The sequence below is a fragment of the Epinephelus fuscoguttatus genome, linkage group LG15, assembly GCF_011397635.1.
Source record: "Epinephelus fuscoguttatus linkage group LG15, E.fuscoguttatus.final_Chr_v1".
In the NCBI taxonomy this organism is placed as follows: domain Eukaryota; kingdom Metazoa; phylum Chordata; class Actinopteri; order Perciformes; family Serranidae; genus Epinephelus; species Epinephelus fuscoguttatus.
The window spans coordinates 28,950,729-28,967,189 of NC_064766.1; the positions used below are offsets into that span (position 1 = coordinate 28,950,729).

General features: G+C 41.6%; 1 protein-coding gene across 1 annotated transcript in view; it reads right to left on the bottom strand.

The window, feature by feature from the left end:
* Positions 1-15,537, bottom strand: part of dnah9l (dynein, axonemal, heavy polypeptide 9 like) — a 47,684-nt gene extending 32,147 nt beyond the window's left edge. The window contains exons 1-30 of the mRNA XM_049598221.1: positions 15,481-15,537; positions 14,828-15,023; positions 14,324-14,423; positions 13,625-13,836; positions 13,301-13,534; positions 12,841-13,008; positions 12,179-12,295; positions 11,740-11,877; positions 11,358-11,482; positions 10,080-10,275; positions 9,176-9,280; positions 8,328-8,519; positions 7,724-7,924; positions 7,280-7,615; positions 7,076-7,153; positions 6,938-6,993; positions 6,654-6,774; positions 6,350-6,519; positions 6,023-6,245; positions 5,821-5,937; positions 5,516-5,602; positions 5,224-5,382; positions 4,901-4,984; positions 4,004-4,162; positions 3,605-3,727; positions 3,050-3,172; positions 1,504-1,728; positions 1,205-1,423; positions 776-943; positions 401-526 (exon numbers count right to left, since the gene is read on the bottom strand). Coding sequence (XP_049454178.1) covers positions 401-526; positions 776-943; positions 1,205-1,423; positions 1,504-1,728; positions 3,050-3,172; positions 3,605-3,727; positions 4,004-4,162; positions 4,901-4,984; positions 5,224-5,382; positions 5,516-5,602; positions 5,821-5,937; positions 6,023-6,245; positions 6,350-6,519; positions 6,654-6,774; positions 6,938-6,993; positions 7,076-7,153; positions 7,280-7,615; positions 7,724-7,924; positions 8,328-8,519; positions 9,176-9,280; positions 10,080-10,275; positions 11,358-11,482; positions 11,740-11,877; positions 12,179-12,295; positions 12,841-13,008; positions 13,301-13,534; positions 13,625-13,836; positions 14,324-14,423; positions 14,828-14,920 — 4,455 coding nt within the window. The 5' untranslated portion in view covers positions 14,921-15,023; positions 15,481-15,537. The remainder of the gene's footprint in view (positions 1-400; positions 527-775; positions 944-1,204; positions 1,424-1,503; positions 1,729-3,049; positions 3,173-3,604; positions 3,728-4,003; positions 4,163-4,900; positions 4,985-5,223; positions 5,383-5,515; positions 5,603-5,820; positions 5,938-6,022; positions 6,246-6,349; positions 6,520-6,653; positions 6,775-6,937; positions 6,994-7,075; positions 7,154-7,279; positions 7,616-7,723; positions 7,925-8,327; positions 8,520-9,175; positions 9,281-10,079; positions 10,276-11,357; positions 11,483-11,739; positions 11,878-12,178; positions 12,296-12,840; positions 13,009-13,300; positions 13,535-13,624; positions 13,837-14,323; positions 14,424-14,827; positions 15,024-15,480) is intronic.
* Between the last annotated feature and the right edge of the window lie 924 nt (positions 15,538-16,461).

Here is a 16,461-nt window from a genome sequence, read left to right on the forward strand (position 1 = left end):
GGAGGGGGGGCGGACATGACTCGAGGCAGTATTTTGAATTTGAGTGCAGTAACCATTTTGGCCACATTCTTACATACAGCTCCTTTAAGTTACACGTTTCAATGGCCTCTTACTGGTTTTTAATATTTTATCATTTTCTAATCGTTGTTTTGACCAGAGTTCATCTGTTTTACCTTTGTGTACATGTTATATTGCTATTTATTTGTGTGTCATTTTATAAATTTGTACGGCGCTTTGGTCAGCTGTGGTTGTTTTTAAATCTGCTATATAAATAAACTTGATTTGATTTTAACTTGACACATAGAAAGAAGTTTCAACTGGTTTCAATCACTGCTAACCGTTAAACTGCTAGACCTTTAAATGGACCGGTGATAAATCTACAGACTGTACATTATCAGACCTGTGCAGGATAGTCAAACAGCCACTGGTCCCGTGGTTTGTCCTCATAGGCTGCTACGGCCTCTTGAATCTCCTTTCGGACCGTGCAGCGCATAGTGCTCTCTAAGGCCCCCAACCAACACTCTGCCTGAAGAAACACACACGGTGTAAAAACACAATTAAAAATAAAAATAGAATTACATGCTCGATAATATTTGGAAAAGTATGAAAATTGTTACACAGAACAAATATATACATACAATTATAAATATAAGGTGCATACAATTATCAAGACATAGACAAAGTTATTCATAATGTGAGTAATGAATACAGCAGTAACTGAGCGTAACCTGACTTGTATTTGCACACATATGAATCAGATTTTGTTTGTCATTACCTGTCCTATACAGACACACGGCTCAGAGAATGGAACATATTCACCCTCTCGGCTGTACATCCCTATAGCAACTGCCTCCCCATCCTCCTCTCCTCCTCCACCTCTGTCTGAGTCCTTGAAGCGAAGATCTGCAATGTTATCAAACAGCTTCAGCATGTGTCTGGTCACCTGGAAATAAACACACACAAATGAACTATTAGTTCCAGTTCTGTTTTAAAGGTTATGCTGTTTACAGACCGTAATCTCTTGACTGGAATTTAAGAAAATGAAAAAAGAAAATTGTCTTTCATTCTTATCTTTTATAAACATTCTCCGCTCCACAACACTAAGACACGATGTGAGGAACATATTGAACTGATAACTACAATGTGCTGACTATCTCTCTGTATGTTCTCTCCTGGAAAAAATAATCAAATTGTAATCTGTCACCTGTTTGGGCTGTGTTCCCTTGGAGACAATCTCCAGCAGGTCTGAGGCAGACACAAAGTAAAATCTGGGGAATGTGAGTCTCTTGGTCTCCAGGTACTCGGCCAGGGCCTTCTCACACACAGACAGCCTCTGCTGCAAGGTCTCCAGGTTCTCCAGGAAGCCAGTCTTGTTGGTCACCTCTACCACATTACTGTTCTGCACCACCTCAGTCATCAAGCTCTGGGTGACAGAGGGAGTAAAATCAGTAAAAGGGTGAGATGGATGCATGTGGGCTAGTGCTCTCATGTATTGCGTGTTACCTGGAAGTCAATGTGAATTCCCTGAAAGCGCTCGGCATCATTGGCCAGCTGGCAGCGGATGTCGTGGCTGTTGGTGAAGATGCTGTTGAGGTGGGCCCAGGTCCTCTGGACAGACATCCAGGAGGAGATGACCAGGTCGGCCACCATCAGCTTCCTCTGCCATCCACTCACCTCTGCCTGGAAATACTCTACGTACTTGCTCATCAGGATGTTCTGCAGCTGCACCTGAATAGAAATGACAGGAGGAGCTTCACCTGGCGATCTGTAAGAGTCATAACTTTAATTTATTTTTTGATAACGCTATCAATGACCATGTTATTGGGGAGTCAGACAGAAAGCCCTACACAGGTAGTCAAGTCATGTTTCCGTTCAACTGTCAAGAGAATTTTAAGCAAATTTCTGAAATGCCGCACAAAAGAAATACAAATTGGGCACGTTTCCATCAAATGGTTTGGAATGAATAAACTAGGCTATGCAAAGGGTAGTTTCTTCAGAGGATGGCGGCATAGGCTACTGTAAGCTTTACGCATGGCTGTAATCAGCCAGTGAACAAAGTACAAGAAGTCGAGGTTGTGAACCGGAAACAAAACAAGTCACACTGGCCATCGAACCCATCTACGACAGAAAAACGGAGAGGTCATCAGGAATTTGTTTCTTTGGGCAAGCTTTAACTTTAACTTTAGTTCTTTCATGTCAGCTGTTACTGGCCATATTTCATGCTGTCTGCTGACAAAGACAAATTAATGACATGAATCTAACGCAAAGGGAGGCACTGACAGCGGAAACAGCTGATCAGTCATGTGAGTTAAATATTCGCGACACAGGGCTGGGTGATATGAAGAAAATATCACAATATATTTGACCAAATACCTCAGTATCAATACTGGAACAATATTGTAGGGTTGACTCTTGGTGCTTTCACAGATTATTTACACAATGATGATTGCTGATAAATAATCATCACTAATGTGGATACATTGACTTAGTTCTAAATGAAATAACACAACAGCTAGAACAGTCTGGTAAGTTCAGAAAATTATGTCACTTAACTGAAATTAAGCTTTTCAAACCAAGAAGAGAAATCAGGTATGATATTAACATAGCCAAAATCTAAGAAGATATATAGTCTCATAGCTCGATATCAATTTAATATTGATATAATAGTGATATATTGCCTAGCCCCATTGCTACATCAGAACTTATTCAGCAAAACCCTTTCCACATATCCCATGTACCACATGAAGTCTTTTTTTGACAAAGGCAAAAAAGACCTCAAGTGAGCACTGAAACTTCTTTGCGCAATCGAGGCAGCTTATTGACCATTGCTGTTTCTATACAGCTTTTCCAATGCCATACTTCAAAATGTGCATAATAATACATCCATGGGAACACAGATAGAGAAGCATAAAGCAACACTATTAGCTAAAGTATTAATCCTGAGCCTGATGTCCTACACCAAATAGGGTTCAGCATTAAACAGCATCAAACTACTGAAATAAACTGGTTATCACATGCTACAGAGAATCAGCACAGTTATCATGCTCACCTGGTTGTCCTCCAGAGTTTCTATCAGATTCTCATCGGCTTTGAGCAGAGGGGTTCCTGTGCTGGTGTGAGTCTCATATGACAATGACATTACACTCCATGTCTGGGTTATCTCTGCCAAAACCTAGGTAGATGTAGGAAATGTTCTTTACAAGGTGTGACATCTGCCATTTGAAGACGGGGAATAATGTACAAATTGTGCAGTAGGATGAGAATAAAACTGGTAAGGCATCAGTATAGTAATAATAATAGTAAATAATAAGCATCTTATTTCTGCATAATGATCTGTGAGTTCGTCTTTCCTGTCCATTGAGTCTGCTACTACATGATTATTTGTGTTAATCTTTTTAAGAATATGGTAAAAGTTACACTTCATTTATCTATATTGTTTGAGATAAAGAAATTCATTTTTCAAACATGCATCCAAGTGAACTGATCTATGAACTGTCTCTGCAAATGCAGGTATCGTAACAGACTCAAAAAAGCGCTGTCTTATAACCACAACATTGATATACAGGACAATATTCTGTAACTGGTTGGTCTCGAGGACACTTACTTTTTCAATAGCCATTTCTTTCACAGCCTTGTCCACTATGTTTTTGACCTCATCCTCCACACGGTGAAGCTGTAATTCCAAAAGGTCCCCCAGGGTGGTGCCTTCCCCCATCACAAACCTGACCTGAGGACCAAGAGGAACACACAGCAACCATGAGTGTGATCAGATTTCACTTCGGGATAATTGGGTTCACTGAACTGTGCTGGTCATTACAGGCCTGGACATGTGTTGGCAAGATAGCTGAATGAAGGCAGAGTTTGTGAAGACTAGATTAAAAACAGAACTCAACCCAGCAGAGGGAGCAGGATCATATACAGTGCAGAACATGATCATTGATGAAATATTATTTAATCAGATGGTATGAGACACAGTGAAGCAGCAGCTGAGATAGTCTCGTACCCCGGTGGTGTTCATGAGCTGCTGCCAGTGTCTTTCTCTGACAGCTGAGTTTTGGAGCTCGTTGACGGCTCTCAGAGAGGTCAACAGGTTCTTCACAGTCGACTCCAGACCCATGTAGACGTCCCACACCCGCACCTCCTTATCCAGCATCTTCATCTCCTTTAACATGCAGCAGTGATGGTCAAAAATTACAAGAGAAATTAGATATTTTTTTCAACCCAAGCAAAAAATGAAAGATTTTAAAAGGGACCTATTCTTTAGGGTATTTTGGGTTTCTCCTAAAACATGTTAACATGCTTTAATGCTCAAGAAACACTTTATTTCTCTCATAAAACACCTGTATTCATGCTCTGACTGAAACACATTTTCGCGCCTGTCTCTTTAAACCCTCCCCTCTCAAAATCTGATTGGTCAGCGTTTCCGTGTCTTATGCATCTGCCCCTTCAGTGTCCCTGAACCATCAGTGCAACTAGGGAATGATTGTTAGAGAGTACAGCGTCACTTTCTACCGTAAAAAAATCAACAATAAAGCTTGCTAACCAAAATCTTCACAATTGGACATGTCCAAGTGGGAATATGATCCGAAATCAGGGAGAAATCAGCAACCAAGATTATGTTAGCATGTAGCTACATGTAGCAGTGTAGGCTACGGAAACACTTGCAGTAGAATGCCTAGAGCAGATGACCATGTAAAGAAATCTGTCATGAGAATTCAGAAGGGTCTTGAACCTGAGATTTTTGCTCACAGGAATTACTTTTACATACATTTACCTCACTACTTGAAACTCTAGTCACATTTATATGAACATCCGACATTGTAACATTATATATATGACAGAAAATAAGAAAAAGTAGAATAGATCCCCTTTAATATTTGTCCATGGAAGCTGTTCATACTTTGGCGAATCGTCTGAGCTCCATGTCCATCTGCTCAACATTGATCTCTTTCCATGGAGTCTTGGTCCAGTCTTCTATGCTGGTCTGGCGCAGAGAGGAGAGAAGAAACATTAATCTGTGATTCTCTAATGAGGAAAATCTATTCACCTCTGTAGTCTTAAAAGTCCTCTATAGATATAGTATGAAATTCATACGCATAATGTGGAAGCTTGAAGTGAAAAGCTGAGCTGTACTATGCAGGCTGTGTTTTAAAGGTTTATCTATAGAGCTCAAAAACAACAAAGAAATCAAAATGCCAACCTATCTGTGTTGTGTCGATTTACCTTCACAAAGATGACCATGTCCCAGACGGCTTTGACCAGTATGATGTCAGAGCGACACTGGCGCAGTTGCTTGTAGTCTGGGAAACTGACTTCAAACAGATCGGCCGTGTCCTGCAGCTTCTTCATTTCTGCCTCCATCACTGCGACTCCTCGATTAGACTGGGGACAGACACATTCTGATATGCTGTGGCTTAAAATTGTATGGTTTGTTAAATTCCATTTAATTACACACTGCAAGAAACTAGAAAACTTCTCTTGTTGAATAGGCAGTAAAACATGTCCCAGTGCTCACCTTATCAATCAGTTTATATGGCTCCTCCACAATGATCTTAAAGATTGTCTCAGTGCGAAACTGTTCTCTGAACTCATGCTGTTTGACCTGAAATTTGAAAAAACGGCAAATCAGAATTCTGTGAAGCTGCAGTTCCTTGGCATATCTGTCTCCATCTCTCTGTCTATCACTGTGCACTCCTGGGGTTGTGGTGTCAGTCATACATAATGCAGGAAAGAAAAGTGAGAAGGTTTATATGTCAGATATTGAGCTCTTTGTAAGGGGTTGCCACACTGACATCCTACCCCGCACACACACAGCCTCACCTCAAAACGGACACACTTCCTGCGTATAACAGAAACCTCATTTGATTGCAGCGGTGCCACTTCATGTTTAACTGTGAATGCAATTTTCCTCAGACTCTTCCACTTCTCCGGCAGCTCCTGTGTTTCGGGGTGATAAAGTGAAGAATGTAATGTGATAAACATCCACTCATGGAAATGTGTGTATTTGTGCATTGGCACACACTTCTAGCTGTGTGTAGACGCTTTCTGGCAGCTGCTGTCCGTAGGTCTTCAGGAGCTCAGCAGTGGACTTGAGAGGCTTGAAGTGTTGTTCATTGCTGATCTGCCTGTCTCGTATGGCCATGAGGTGTCCCATGATGTCCACAAGGCCTGCATAGTCGCCATCTGACACCTTGTTAGAAAGGCCACGGGCCGTGTCCTGGACAAAAGAGGATAATTCCCTCACGCTGCGGGGTAGAGAGGAAGGAGGACGGTGTAACGGTTCAGAGTGGAGAGTGCATAGGAGTTTTCAACATATGAGTGTGTCTGTGCTTGTGCATGTGTGTCTAACCTCTGGTTCACGTGGTTGAGCAGGTGCTCCTTGAACATCCAGCTCCACCTCTTGATGACATTCATCAGTGTGTGCTTGAAGGGTCTGATGTCGAGCTGTAGCCAGCCACAAAACACCCTCCTGTCCTCCAGCTTGCTCACTCGTACATAAAGAGACTCAAACAGGTTGATCTGGAATGAAGAATGACACAGCGACTCAAAGACATCTATCGAAGAGGAAAATACCAGATACTATGTTTGCACTGATCAGCTCCATGAAGTCAATTTAGGTTAAAGGTTTTCTAAACCACAAACATGAAGCACACCTGTTCTTTGAAGTTGTCCAGGGTGGGTGGGTTCTTTTTCAGCTCGTAGTCTGCATACAGCTCAGCTTCCTCTGTACTCAACACATGGCCGTAAAGCAGGAACTGCCTCATAAATTCAGACCTGGGAAAGTTGAGGGAAAAAAGGCAAATCTCCCTTTTAAGAATATCTATAATTTTTCAAGTGACAAGAAGGAAATTATGTACAATAATCTGCATTTGTGTGATTCAGTAATAAAGACACTGGCTTAAGTAAAAAAAATGACAGAAAGCCATACGCTTCTGACCTGTCATCCGTCCAAAGGTAGCGATAGCTTGCAAATGATCCCTGATATTCTCTGGCCTGAAAATCAACACAATCTTTACTGTGACCCTGCAATCATCATAAATAAGCTTTTACATGTGGCAAGAAAACAAACATTTACCTTAGCAATGGCTGCACGTGCCCGTGAGCGGATGACATGGCACATCTCTGACAAATCCCCCATTTGATTTATGTCGTCCTACAGGAAGAAGAAGACACAAGATAGCATGTGACAAGGGTGAGTGTGCATACAGATATATTTCTGTACAGGTGTACAGTATGTTTGCACAGTGTGTATAAACCTTTAGTCTAATCTGCACAGCACCTGATAGTCCTCCAGCTGTTTATGCTTTGCCACTCTGGGAATGAAGGACGCCATGTTGGTGATGTTGGCCACCATCTTATCCACAATATCATAGAAGTTACCGCTGTTAGTAAAATCCAGTGAGGGGTCAAAGGTCATCTCATTGCTATTGAGCACCAGCTGGACCTCAAACAGTGGTGTTATGCGCTGGGCGGCATCGGTGTTGTCCATGAAGTACTGCAGGGAGCAGCGTACTGCACTGGAGAAGCCTGTCAGGATCATGCGGTCCACATAGTCTGTGTAGGCCTGCCACTCGCTGCTGTCCAGGTCTGTAACACCGAGCAGAGACTGGTTCTCCTGGTGCACAGTGGAAGAGTGACGTGTTAGAGGCAAAAACATATATATGATAATTATAGATGTGAATATGAGAGAGAGAGATGCACCAAGATTAAGATAAGAATATACCTGCAGCAGTTTGTGTATTTCCTCCCCTGTACTGGTGATGAGAGCGTGCTGTTTGTAAACACTCTCATCAATGTCAGAGAAGATGAGGAGCGTAGAACCACGGCTCTTTCTGGTGATGAAGGCACGATGGCTGAATTTCCCCATAAGGGCCTGGATGGCCTCAACATTAGCTTTACTCTTTTGGACACGGCCAGAAATGCTCTGGCGACAGCAAAAGAGAGACACAGTTACAACCAGTAATTATATTCTCTTTGGTTGACAGCTGCATGTTGCTTTTTGTTTTAGGAATGCTTGTTGTAATTGAGGAAAGCTGGCTTGGACTACATAACAAGGATGCCAGGATTCATGCTGCATTGGCAGGCAAAAGTTTCACAGTAGCTTTTGATACTGATATTCAGCAAACTCTAAAATAAGCCATAACTTTTTATATTTCGGCACAAACTGCAGCTGATACAGTTTTGTTTCTTTATAGCAGAGCAGATTGAATATGCTGCAAAATAGTTTCACAGCATGTGCATCCGAAAAATTCACCCACCAGCATTATAACGTGCACCTGTTGTTTGTTGACAGTGGAGTCAAAAGATACACAAGAACTGTTCGGTACCTTGACCAGGTCTCGTGTGCTCTGGATGTAGTCCCATAGGTCGTCCTGAGCCCAGGTCAGCTCCCGTAGGGCCGGATCCAGCTGGCGTCTCGTCCCATCCATCTCATTTTTCACCAATCCCAGCTCGACAGCCAGAATGGTACTGTGGAGCTGGTTGTACCATTGGGTCACCAAAGTCAGTGTCTGTGTGTACTGCAAGATACAATAAGACGTTAGCACAAAGCGGCAACCTTTGCAGCTGAAAAACTGGAACGTGGAAATGCCAAAAACTGCAGCTCCTCCAAATGCCAAACTTAACGGGAAAAATAAACATGTTTACAGCCTGGTACAAAAAACAGTTTTGGTGCCTATAGCTGATTAAAGTCCGATCCACTCTCTCATCCAAATACAGTCACCTTGGGTCACTTCTGGCTCCAAAAATCTGAGATGGTGACAGCCAAAATGCCAAACGCTTCAAGCAGTTATAGCTGTCCACCAGCTACATAACTCTGCAAGATGAAACCCTGAAGAAAATGCTGACTTAGCATTTAGCTATGTTAAAAGTGAGGCGGTTAAGGTTGGGGTAAAGGTAAGGGCAACTGCTGGTGGTTGCAGTTTGTAGGGTGGTAGTGGTAGGCTTCAAACAGAATGTGGCTGCAGTCATACATGTCCCAAACTCATACCGTATGTGTCAGATTAAACTGTCACGATGTCTGTGTCCATTAAATTTATACAGTCTATGGTTAACACTTAAACTCTGATCATTTTCAACATATTTCACAGGTCAAAAAAACATTTACAGCCACATAGCTCACAAATAAGTTGCCTGACACTAAATCCAATGCAACTCCAGAGGCTTAGTCACGCACCATGTAGAGTGTCTCTCGTTTGGAGTAGAGATGGAGAGCTGCTTTCGGAATGTTTTGGTTCTTCAGCATGCCCAGATACTTCACCTCCCTTAGCACTGATGTCAACTGAGGACAGCGACAGAGAGAGAGGGGAAGAAATTTAAATGTAAATGCAAACAATCTGATGAATCGAAAGTTTTGGTTCATTGTTTTGTTTCCTTTTACCGTGACAGCGAAAATCTGAACAGATAGGATCAGCATCCTAAAGTGTAGATCTCATTAACATTGGGACAAAGTGCACACACACATACACAGTACATTAGAAGAAATGTGCATCAGATAAGTTGTTTATCCCTGGATTAAAGTGCCTGTTTTTGTTGTTGCTGGTTATACATATTCATTGCTGCTGTACTTTTCACTTCATCTTGTTTCTTTGATTTGATGCTGAGTGCATTTTGGGATTTTCTTTATCTGGTCACACACTGTGGTTATTGCTGCTAATGCAAAACAGTTCCTCTGTTTATTGTAAACAAAACACTGTTGCCACTTCTGGTTATTTGGGACACACCAGCTACTGGATGCTGAGAAATGAAAATGTATGTGTTTAGTACGAGCTAAATCAATAGCAAATTGTAGTGGCCAGATTATGTTTACTGCATATATTTAAATGATTTAAACTCTCATTTGAGGTGCAAACACAACCTTAACATGCTCAATTGTGTATAGTCAAATGTTTATCCGAAATATTCCACTATAGTTTACTATGTAACATCCATATTATGTGTTAGCAGCTACAACTGCTTTTGCATCAGTTCCATCCCAGATAAAACCCTGTACACTAAACACAGTTAGATTATTCAAAATACTTAATTGAACTTAGTTTGTTTAATATGTCTCTTGGTAATAGCTTCTTCGTTGTGCTTACTGCAGGACTGAAGTTGACCTGGAACAGGCCTGTGTCAGTGTCCAGTGTGAGCAGTGGTTCCTTCAGATGGGTTTGACAGATTTCCTCCAGGCCCTCAGTCCACTCTGAGAACAGCTCCTCATCATGCTGGTCCAGAACCTCCAGGACACGCTCGCACTTTGCGAGAACATCGTCTGCTTCAGCGCACCCCAGAGGCCTGGAAGGGAGGGAGGGAAAAGTCAAAGTAAAAATCAAGGAGTAAAACAAATGTCATCTGTATCTTGCAGAGTTTATGGTAGAGTTTCATTCCAAAATCAGATGTACAGCATTTCCAACTCATGTCAAAGTGTGTTTAAGGGTCTTCGGGACTATAGCTGCATGTGTGAAAACAGGCTTTTGTGGCTCTAGAGGTAGCTGTGTGACACCTCATATACTGCCTCAAATGATGTCACTTGAGTCAGTGTCAGTTCGTGCTGAAGACTGTAAGTTTGAAAATGGAAAAACAAATCTGGAGGTGTGGAGTCAAAAAGAAGTGAGTTAACCAGACATCTCTAGCTCGCTCCTCATCTCTGCTTGAGGCTGGGGGCTTGAGGCTACTTTAGGTGTTAGTAGCAAAAACACCAAAATCTCTACCTGAACTGTTGGCGTTCGTGTTGCATTGTGGGCAAGGCAGACACCAGGTGTTGATAAGGAAGAAGAATGCAGGAAATTACAAAGACTTGCAGTGTCTCAGCTCCCATTCTTCCGTAGTTACACTCACTATTTTGAATGCATGAGTGTGTTCACACTGACAAGTATGGCAAAATGCAGGGTGCTTTAAGTATCTGGATGATGCACTCATAACGATCAAAAAGTTGAAGGGGAGGTACCGCCAAACTGAAATTGGCAGCAGCTGTGGAAGTGGCTGTGGTTGCTCGGGCGAACAAGGAAACAAGCCTGCAGATATTTTCGTGGGTGACAATCACAGTCAAATGTTGGTGGTAATGCTCTGTTGCAATTTGCCAATTAAAAGAAGGAGAAGATTGTGATCATCATTTCCAGTAAATGCACAACTGCCTTATTTGATTTGAGACAACACATCACTGTAGAAAATTAACACACTACTTCAGTAAGTACATATAGTGTACTACATGGAAGTGTACTAACATAAGTATTCAAATTGAGGCACAGTATATATCTCTGGTTCTGCTGCTATCTTGATCAGTCTTAATTGTCCTTCTATCAGAGTGTATCACAGTAAATTCAGCCAAATATCTGCTGGATAACAGTTGTATCTGCATGTGATAAGTAGGTCCGTACATATGGGCCAGCTGGCAGAGGTTACTCCTGTTGGCGAGAATACGATTCCGAAGCTCCTGAGACCATTTGAGGTTGCCGGCCACTGACGGCATATTCTTCCCCAGGACAGTAGAGCCTGACCGCAGCTGAAACACAAAGGCTGAATTCAATTGGCTGATGGCTGAGACATATTCATTATTTTGAGTTAATACTTTCCCAAAGATGCTCTAGAACATGTTAAGCTACATTTGTAAATTACAATACCGTATGTGTCAGATTAAACTGAAACATCTTTATGGCATAATTTAGCGTGGTAACTCTGGCTGTACGTTGATATTCTAGAGTAAGTATGTCAATTTTCAACAGCCATTAAGAATATTTATTTCTGCTCAACCTCTCTTACCCCATCTCTGTGCTGATCAAGTGTAAACTGACAGTGGTCTACTTCCTGGTTGAACATGTCCAACAGCACGTTGTAGTTAGGTGAGAACAACTGGTGGATCCTGGGTCTCTCAAGCAGAGTGCTGAAAATCTTCAACAACTACAGGGGACATAAAGACAACACAGTTTCAGGGCAGAGCACATTTTAGGCATTGATGTAGTATGATGTCAAAAAACACATTCCTAATTCACTTTGGAGATTTCCTGGCTTTTAATTGAAGCCACCAACAGGTTGAAATTCTCAACAATGACATGTACTGTTTACTATACTAAGACAAATATCATTATAACATGTTAAACATTCTCCGCTTGCTCTTTTTACACAGATACTAACAAAGTGCAACACCTTGTCCCCGAATACGGTAATGAGATTCTTTAAATGGTCAAGATAGCAGCCATACCTTAAAAGTAGACTTTAAGTTTTTGGAGTGCTGGAAGGCCAGATTGAGGACAGTTCCCAGCCTCTGGTCAAAGTCTCTGTTCTGCTCCATAAAACACCTGTAGTGAAGCACAAAGTCCTGCAAACGAGATGGCATTAGACAGAAAATGATGGACACTTTCAATCCCTTTCCTGATTAGAAAGCTCTGAGTCCACTTATATTATTAGGCATGTTTTATTCCACTACATTTTCAGTGCAGCACTTCAAGTTCTCCTCAGCTGAGTTCATCAGTATTGGCTGGAATAACAAAAACTGGTGAAAAAATATTATAACACAGATCAATTTATGATTCAGTTCCAGTTTTAATTGGCTGAGTCACACTGGAAGCTATTGTAAAATAGCTGTAAAATATTTAGTAAATTAAATAAAATTTGACGCACTGACTAATAATGGCTGCTGTTACTGATTCTTGCGTGTTGCTTAGCAACTACTTTGCTTTGCTACTTTTCAATTACTGTACCGCTGGGCAGAAAAATAACATCTAATTGTTATTTTTTATTATTTGGCTGTGCCTGTCAATGTCATTTATAAACTGCTGTGAATCACAGCCCGTTGGAGCTGATTAATTACACAGCAGTGTGATATCAAAGACGACTGTAACAAACAATCACACCAGGTCTCACGTTGTTAGTATAGTCCAGGGGGTCATATTTGCTCTCTCTGAGGGCCCGCCAGCGGTCGTGAAACTCCTCGCTCATGCCGAAGACCATCTCACTGAGGACTTTCCCTCTGGATCCACCCAGTTCAACCTTCTCCAGTTTCAGAAAGTCCAGCGCTGTTGCAAAAAGTTCCTACAGATGAGAGGAGAAAAGCCACTGATTGGTCAGGGTGATGGGATGGAGGTAATCATAATCAACAAAACACTTTTTCCGGAGTGGCAGTTTAAATATTCACAACAATAACACAGAGATCTACATTAAAAATGAATTTTCAGCAGTACCCTTGATGTAAATGTAATGGGAATGATATCCTCTTTAGGCAAATTGATCTGGCATCTTCTTTTAAGTATAACCGCCAAATGAGCACATTTCTAATCTTCCTATAAACTAACAAAAATGGAGCTATGCTTGTCATCTCATGCACCTCGATCATAAGCAGCCTCTCCATGATGCGGTCTGAACGCTGGAACACAAGCGTAGCCGGAAAGTCCCACAGCTTAACATCCTGGCTGTGTCTGTAGTACTTGGGGATCCGCTGGCGATGAGAGTGAAACAATTGCTTGAGGGTGCGCAGAACTGAGATGGTTATCTGGACTCTCTCCACCCCCTCCTCGAGCTCCATCTTAAACAGCTCTTCAGGGATGAGGTAGGCAGAGGCCTGAATACAGACACACAAACACATTAGGGAGATCACAGATAGATACTCTGTCTCCCTCTCTTTCAAACATACATAGTTGCATCACTGTACCTTTTCAATGATCAGGTTGCAGAACTCCTGCAGGAGGACCACCATTCGTTTTGGAGTGCAGTAGTATTTGGAACGGCTCCAGATGAGACAGAGTGTGTGGAAAAGAGGAGGCAGCAGGGCATCTACCTGTGGGAAACTCCTCTCTTCTAAGCTGCTGATCAGTCTCCTCAGAGGTCGTAGATACAGATCTATGTCCTCTGCTTCCAGCACCGCTATGATAATCACATACAGAAGTAATAATGGATAACATGATTCCAGCAGGGGTTTAATTTAACAATTAAAATCATACAACTGTGTCCTTAGACTGCCAGTTTTTAGACAGTTTTCTAGTGACAAAGTGATTATCAGGTTATCACCACTGCTAAATGAGAATGACGATATACTAAAAAGGCAAGTCAAGGCTACATCCAAGTAGACATAAGAAATGCACAAGAAATAATCAGGCTTAATAGAAATATTTTTTGTGCTTTGTGCCATAGGAAAAAAAACAGGAGTTATTTGTGTGTTGTGTGAAGAAGGAAGAGATGATAATAGGTGTACACTCGTGGTCATCAGAGCAGTACATATTAAGACAATGACTGCTTAATTAGTTTTTTAAATAAGTAAAATTAAATGAGAGGTTGGGCTGTGAGAGACTAGATGAAGGAATGAGTGAATCAATCAGTTCATTAGCACTGATAAATTATAATGCTAATCTACCCTCATCAACTTGGAGGCAGATGTCCTTGAAGGAGGAGTAGTAACTGCTCTTGACTCTTCTCAGGATCTCCATGATGTGCTCCACTTTGGGGCTGTGGATCTGAAAACAAGGGAATCGGACACTCATTGGCCACTTTAGGTACACCTTTACAATCTCTTGCAATTCAAAACAACATCTAGGTCATAAATTCTACCTTTACGAGGTTTCTAATCAATTTTGTTGACATTCTTGAATGGTATAAATTAAATTATATGTTTATCTCTGAGGTCATTAGTGGAGTGAACGTTATGTCATGCCAATGCATTTCTGGTCTGTTGACATTTAATAATTTGGGCCTTTCAAGCTGTGGACTCTAAATCTGATCTTTGGGAATAACAGGAGTCTCATATCCAGTCTATACGGATTAAACACACATCTAATAGTGAAACTTTGAAAACTGTAGTTTCACTTTACACTTTGAATTGACTGCACCCCTGCCAACTTCCTCAGAGCCAGTGTCATACTTGTGACTGGATGCCCAGCAGGTTTTCCCTCTGAGTGGTCCAAAACTGGAGCTCCACGATGGGGCCTGGGTGGTCTCCCTGGAGCAGCACCATGCCAGAGTCTTTCTTCAGGACGTTCCATATCTGTCCAGACCACTGAACTATCAAAGTTTCTATAGAGTATAACAAGCCACGGTCTAGTGGCCAACCAGTGGGGCTGATGGAGACAAAGAGGGAGGGTAAAAATGGCAATATGGGCTTTGAAAGATGAAAGTAAAGTTGGCAAACTACAAATAGGAGTAAAATATTACTCTACTGCAAGTGTGATCACAGTGAACTTTTTTCAATTAGTCTGACACAACCAATACTAAAATAAGATGCCTTGTTTTCATGTTAGCGTCACAACCATCATGATCTGAAAATCGTAGCATACTTTACATCTTAGCCCATGTTATGCAATAGCCAGTGGCAATAGCCAAGTGTGTACCTATCCACAAGGTACATTACTTTTATAAAAGTTATGTTGAGACTTCTGCACTGATGTAGGCCCAATTACCTGAGCTATTGCTAATGCACCTACTTAGCCATGTTACTTGAAACTCTGTGGGTCAAGTGACCACACTGACTCCTGTTTTGAAGGTATTTTTTCTTCAAGATCGTTCCTCAAGACTTACATTCTTTCATTCTTTCAAGATAAATTCATAAAACAGGCAAGTTGTGATGCTGTCAATTAGTTAAAGTAAAGTAAACAAAGATGGCAACCGGAAGTAGCTAGCTCTTTTACAAATTTCTTGCTAGTTCTTTTTTATAATACAACTTTTAAAATCCTATAAAGTATCATAAAAATACAATTAACTTAATAATCATCAGTGAAACTCGGCAAAACGCTTAATTTTGTTTTTATTTATTATTTATATTTTGTATATTTTTTGTTGCTGTGTCATGCAAGACAAGCAGGGAGTATGTCACTTCCGGCTGTTATTGGACAGGAGAGTTGACGCGAGTAAAGCAACGGAGAATTTAGCGGTGAGTGTTGTCAAATGGTCTTTGACATTCAAAACTTTTTCACTAGGAATAAAATAAGAGGATATGGTCTTTCATTTTTAGTCTTTGCGATATAGTAACGTTTCATCACCTTGAAAAAAAAAATGAATATTCTACTCTAGCATCAGAAATACGCAGTTAAGCTAGCTAGGCTATTAGCCACGCGCACACACACTGACCTGAGTACAATGTCCTGAGGCCGTGCTCTCTCCACACACAGTGGCAGGGGCAGCAGTGTCCGTCCCTCAGCGCGGCCTCTCAGAGTCACCACCCTGCTCCTCAGCGTTTCCAGGTGCCTGTGGATGTCATCAGACACCACCCGCGGCCAGTCCTCATGGTTCAGTCCGTTGGAGAGCACACACACCAGCACCTATGCAGTGCACACAAGCTGTAAGTGGACACATACAAAAAGCATTTTTTCCTCTCTTGTCCTGACAGCATTATTCTCTGTTGGAAAACCCACATCTTCACACACCTTCATTTGTGTATGATGTGTTGGACACTTTACAGTCAGACACACACACACACACACACACACACACACACACACACACCCTATCCCACCTCAGAGATGACAACAGGTAGGTGTTCCATGGGGTATCCAGGCACTT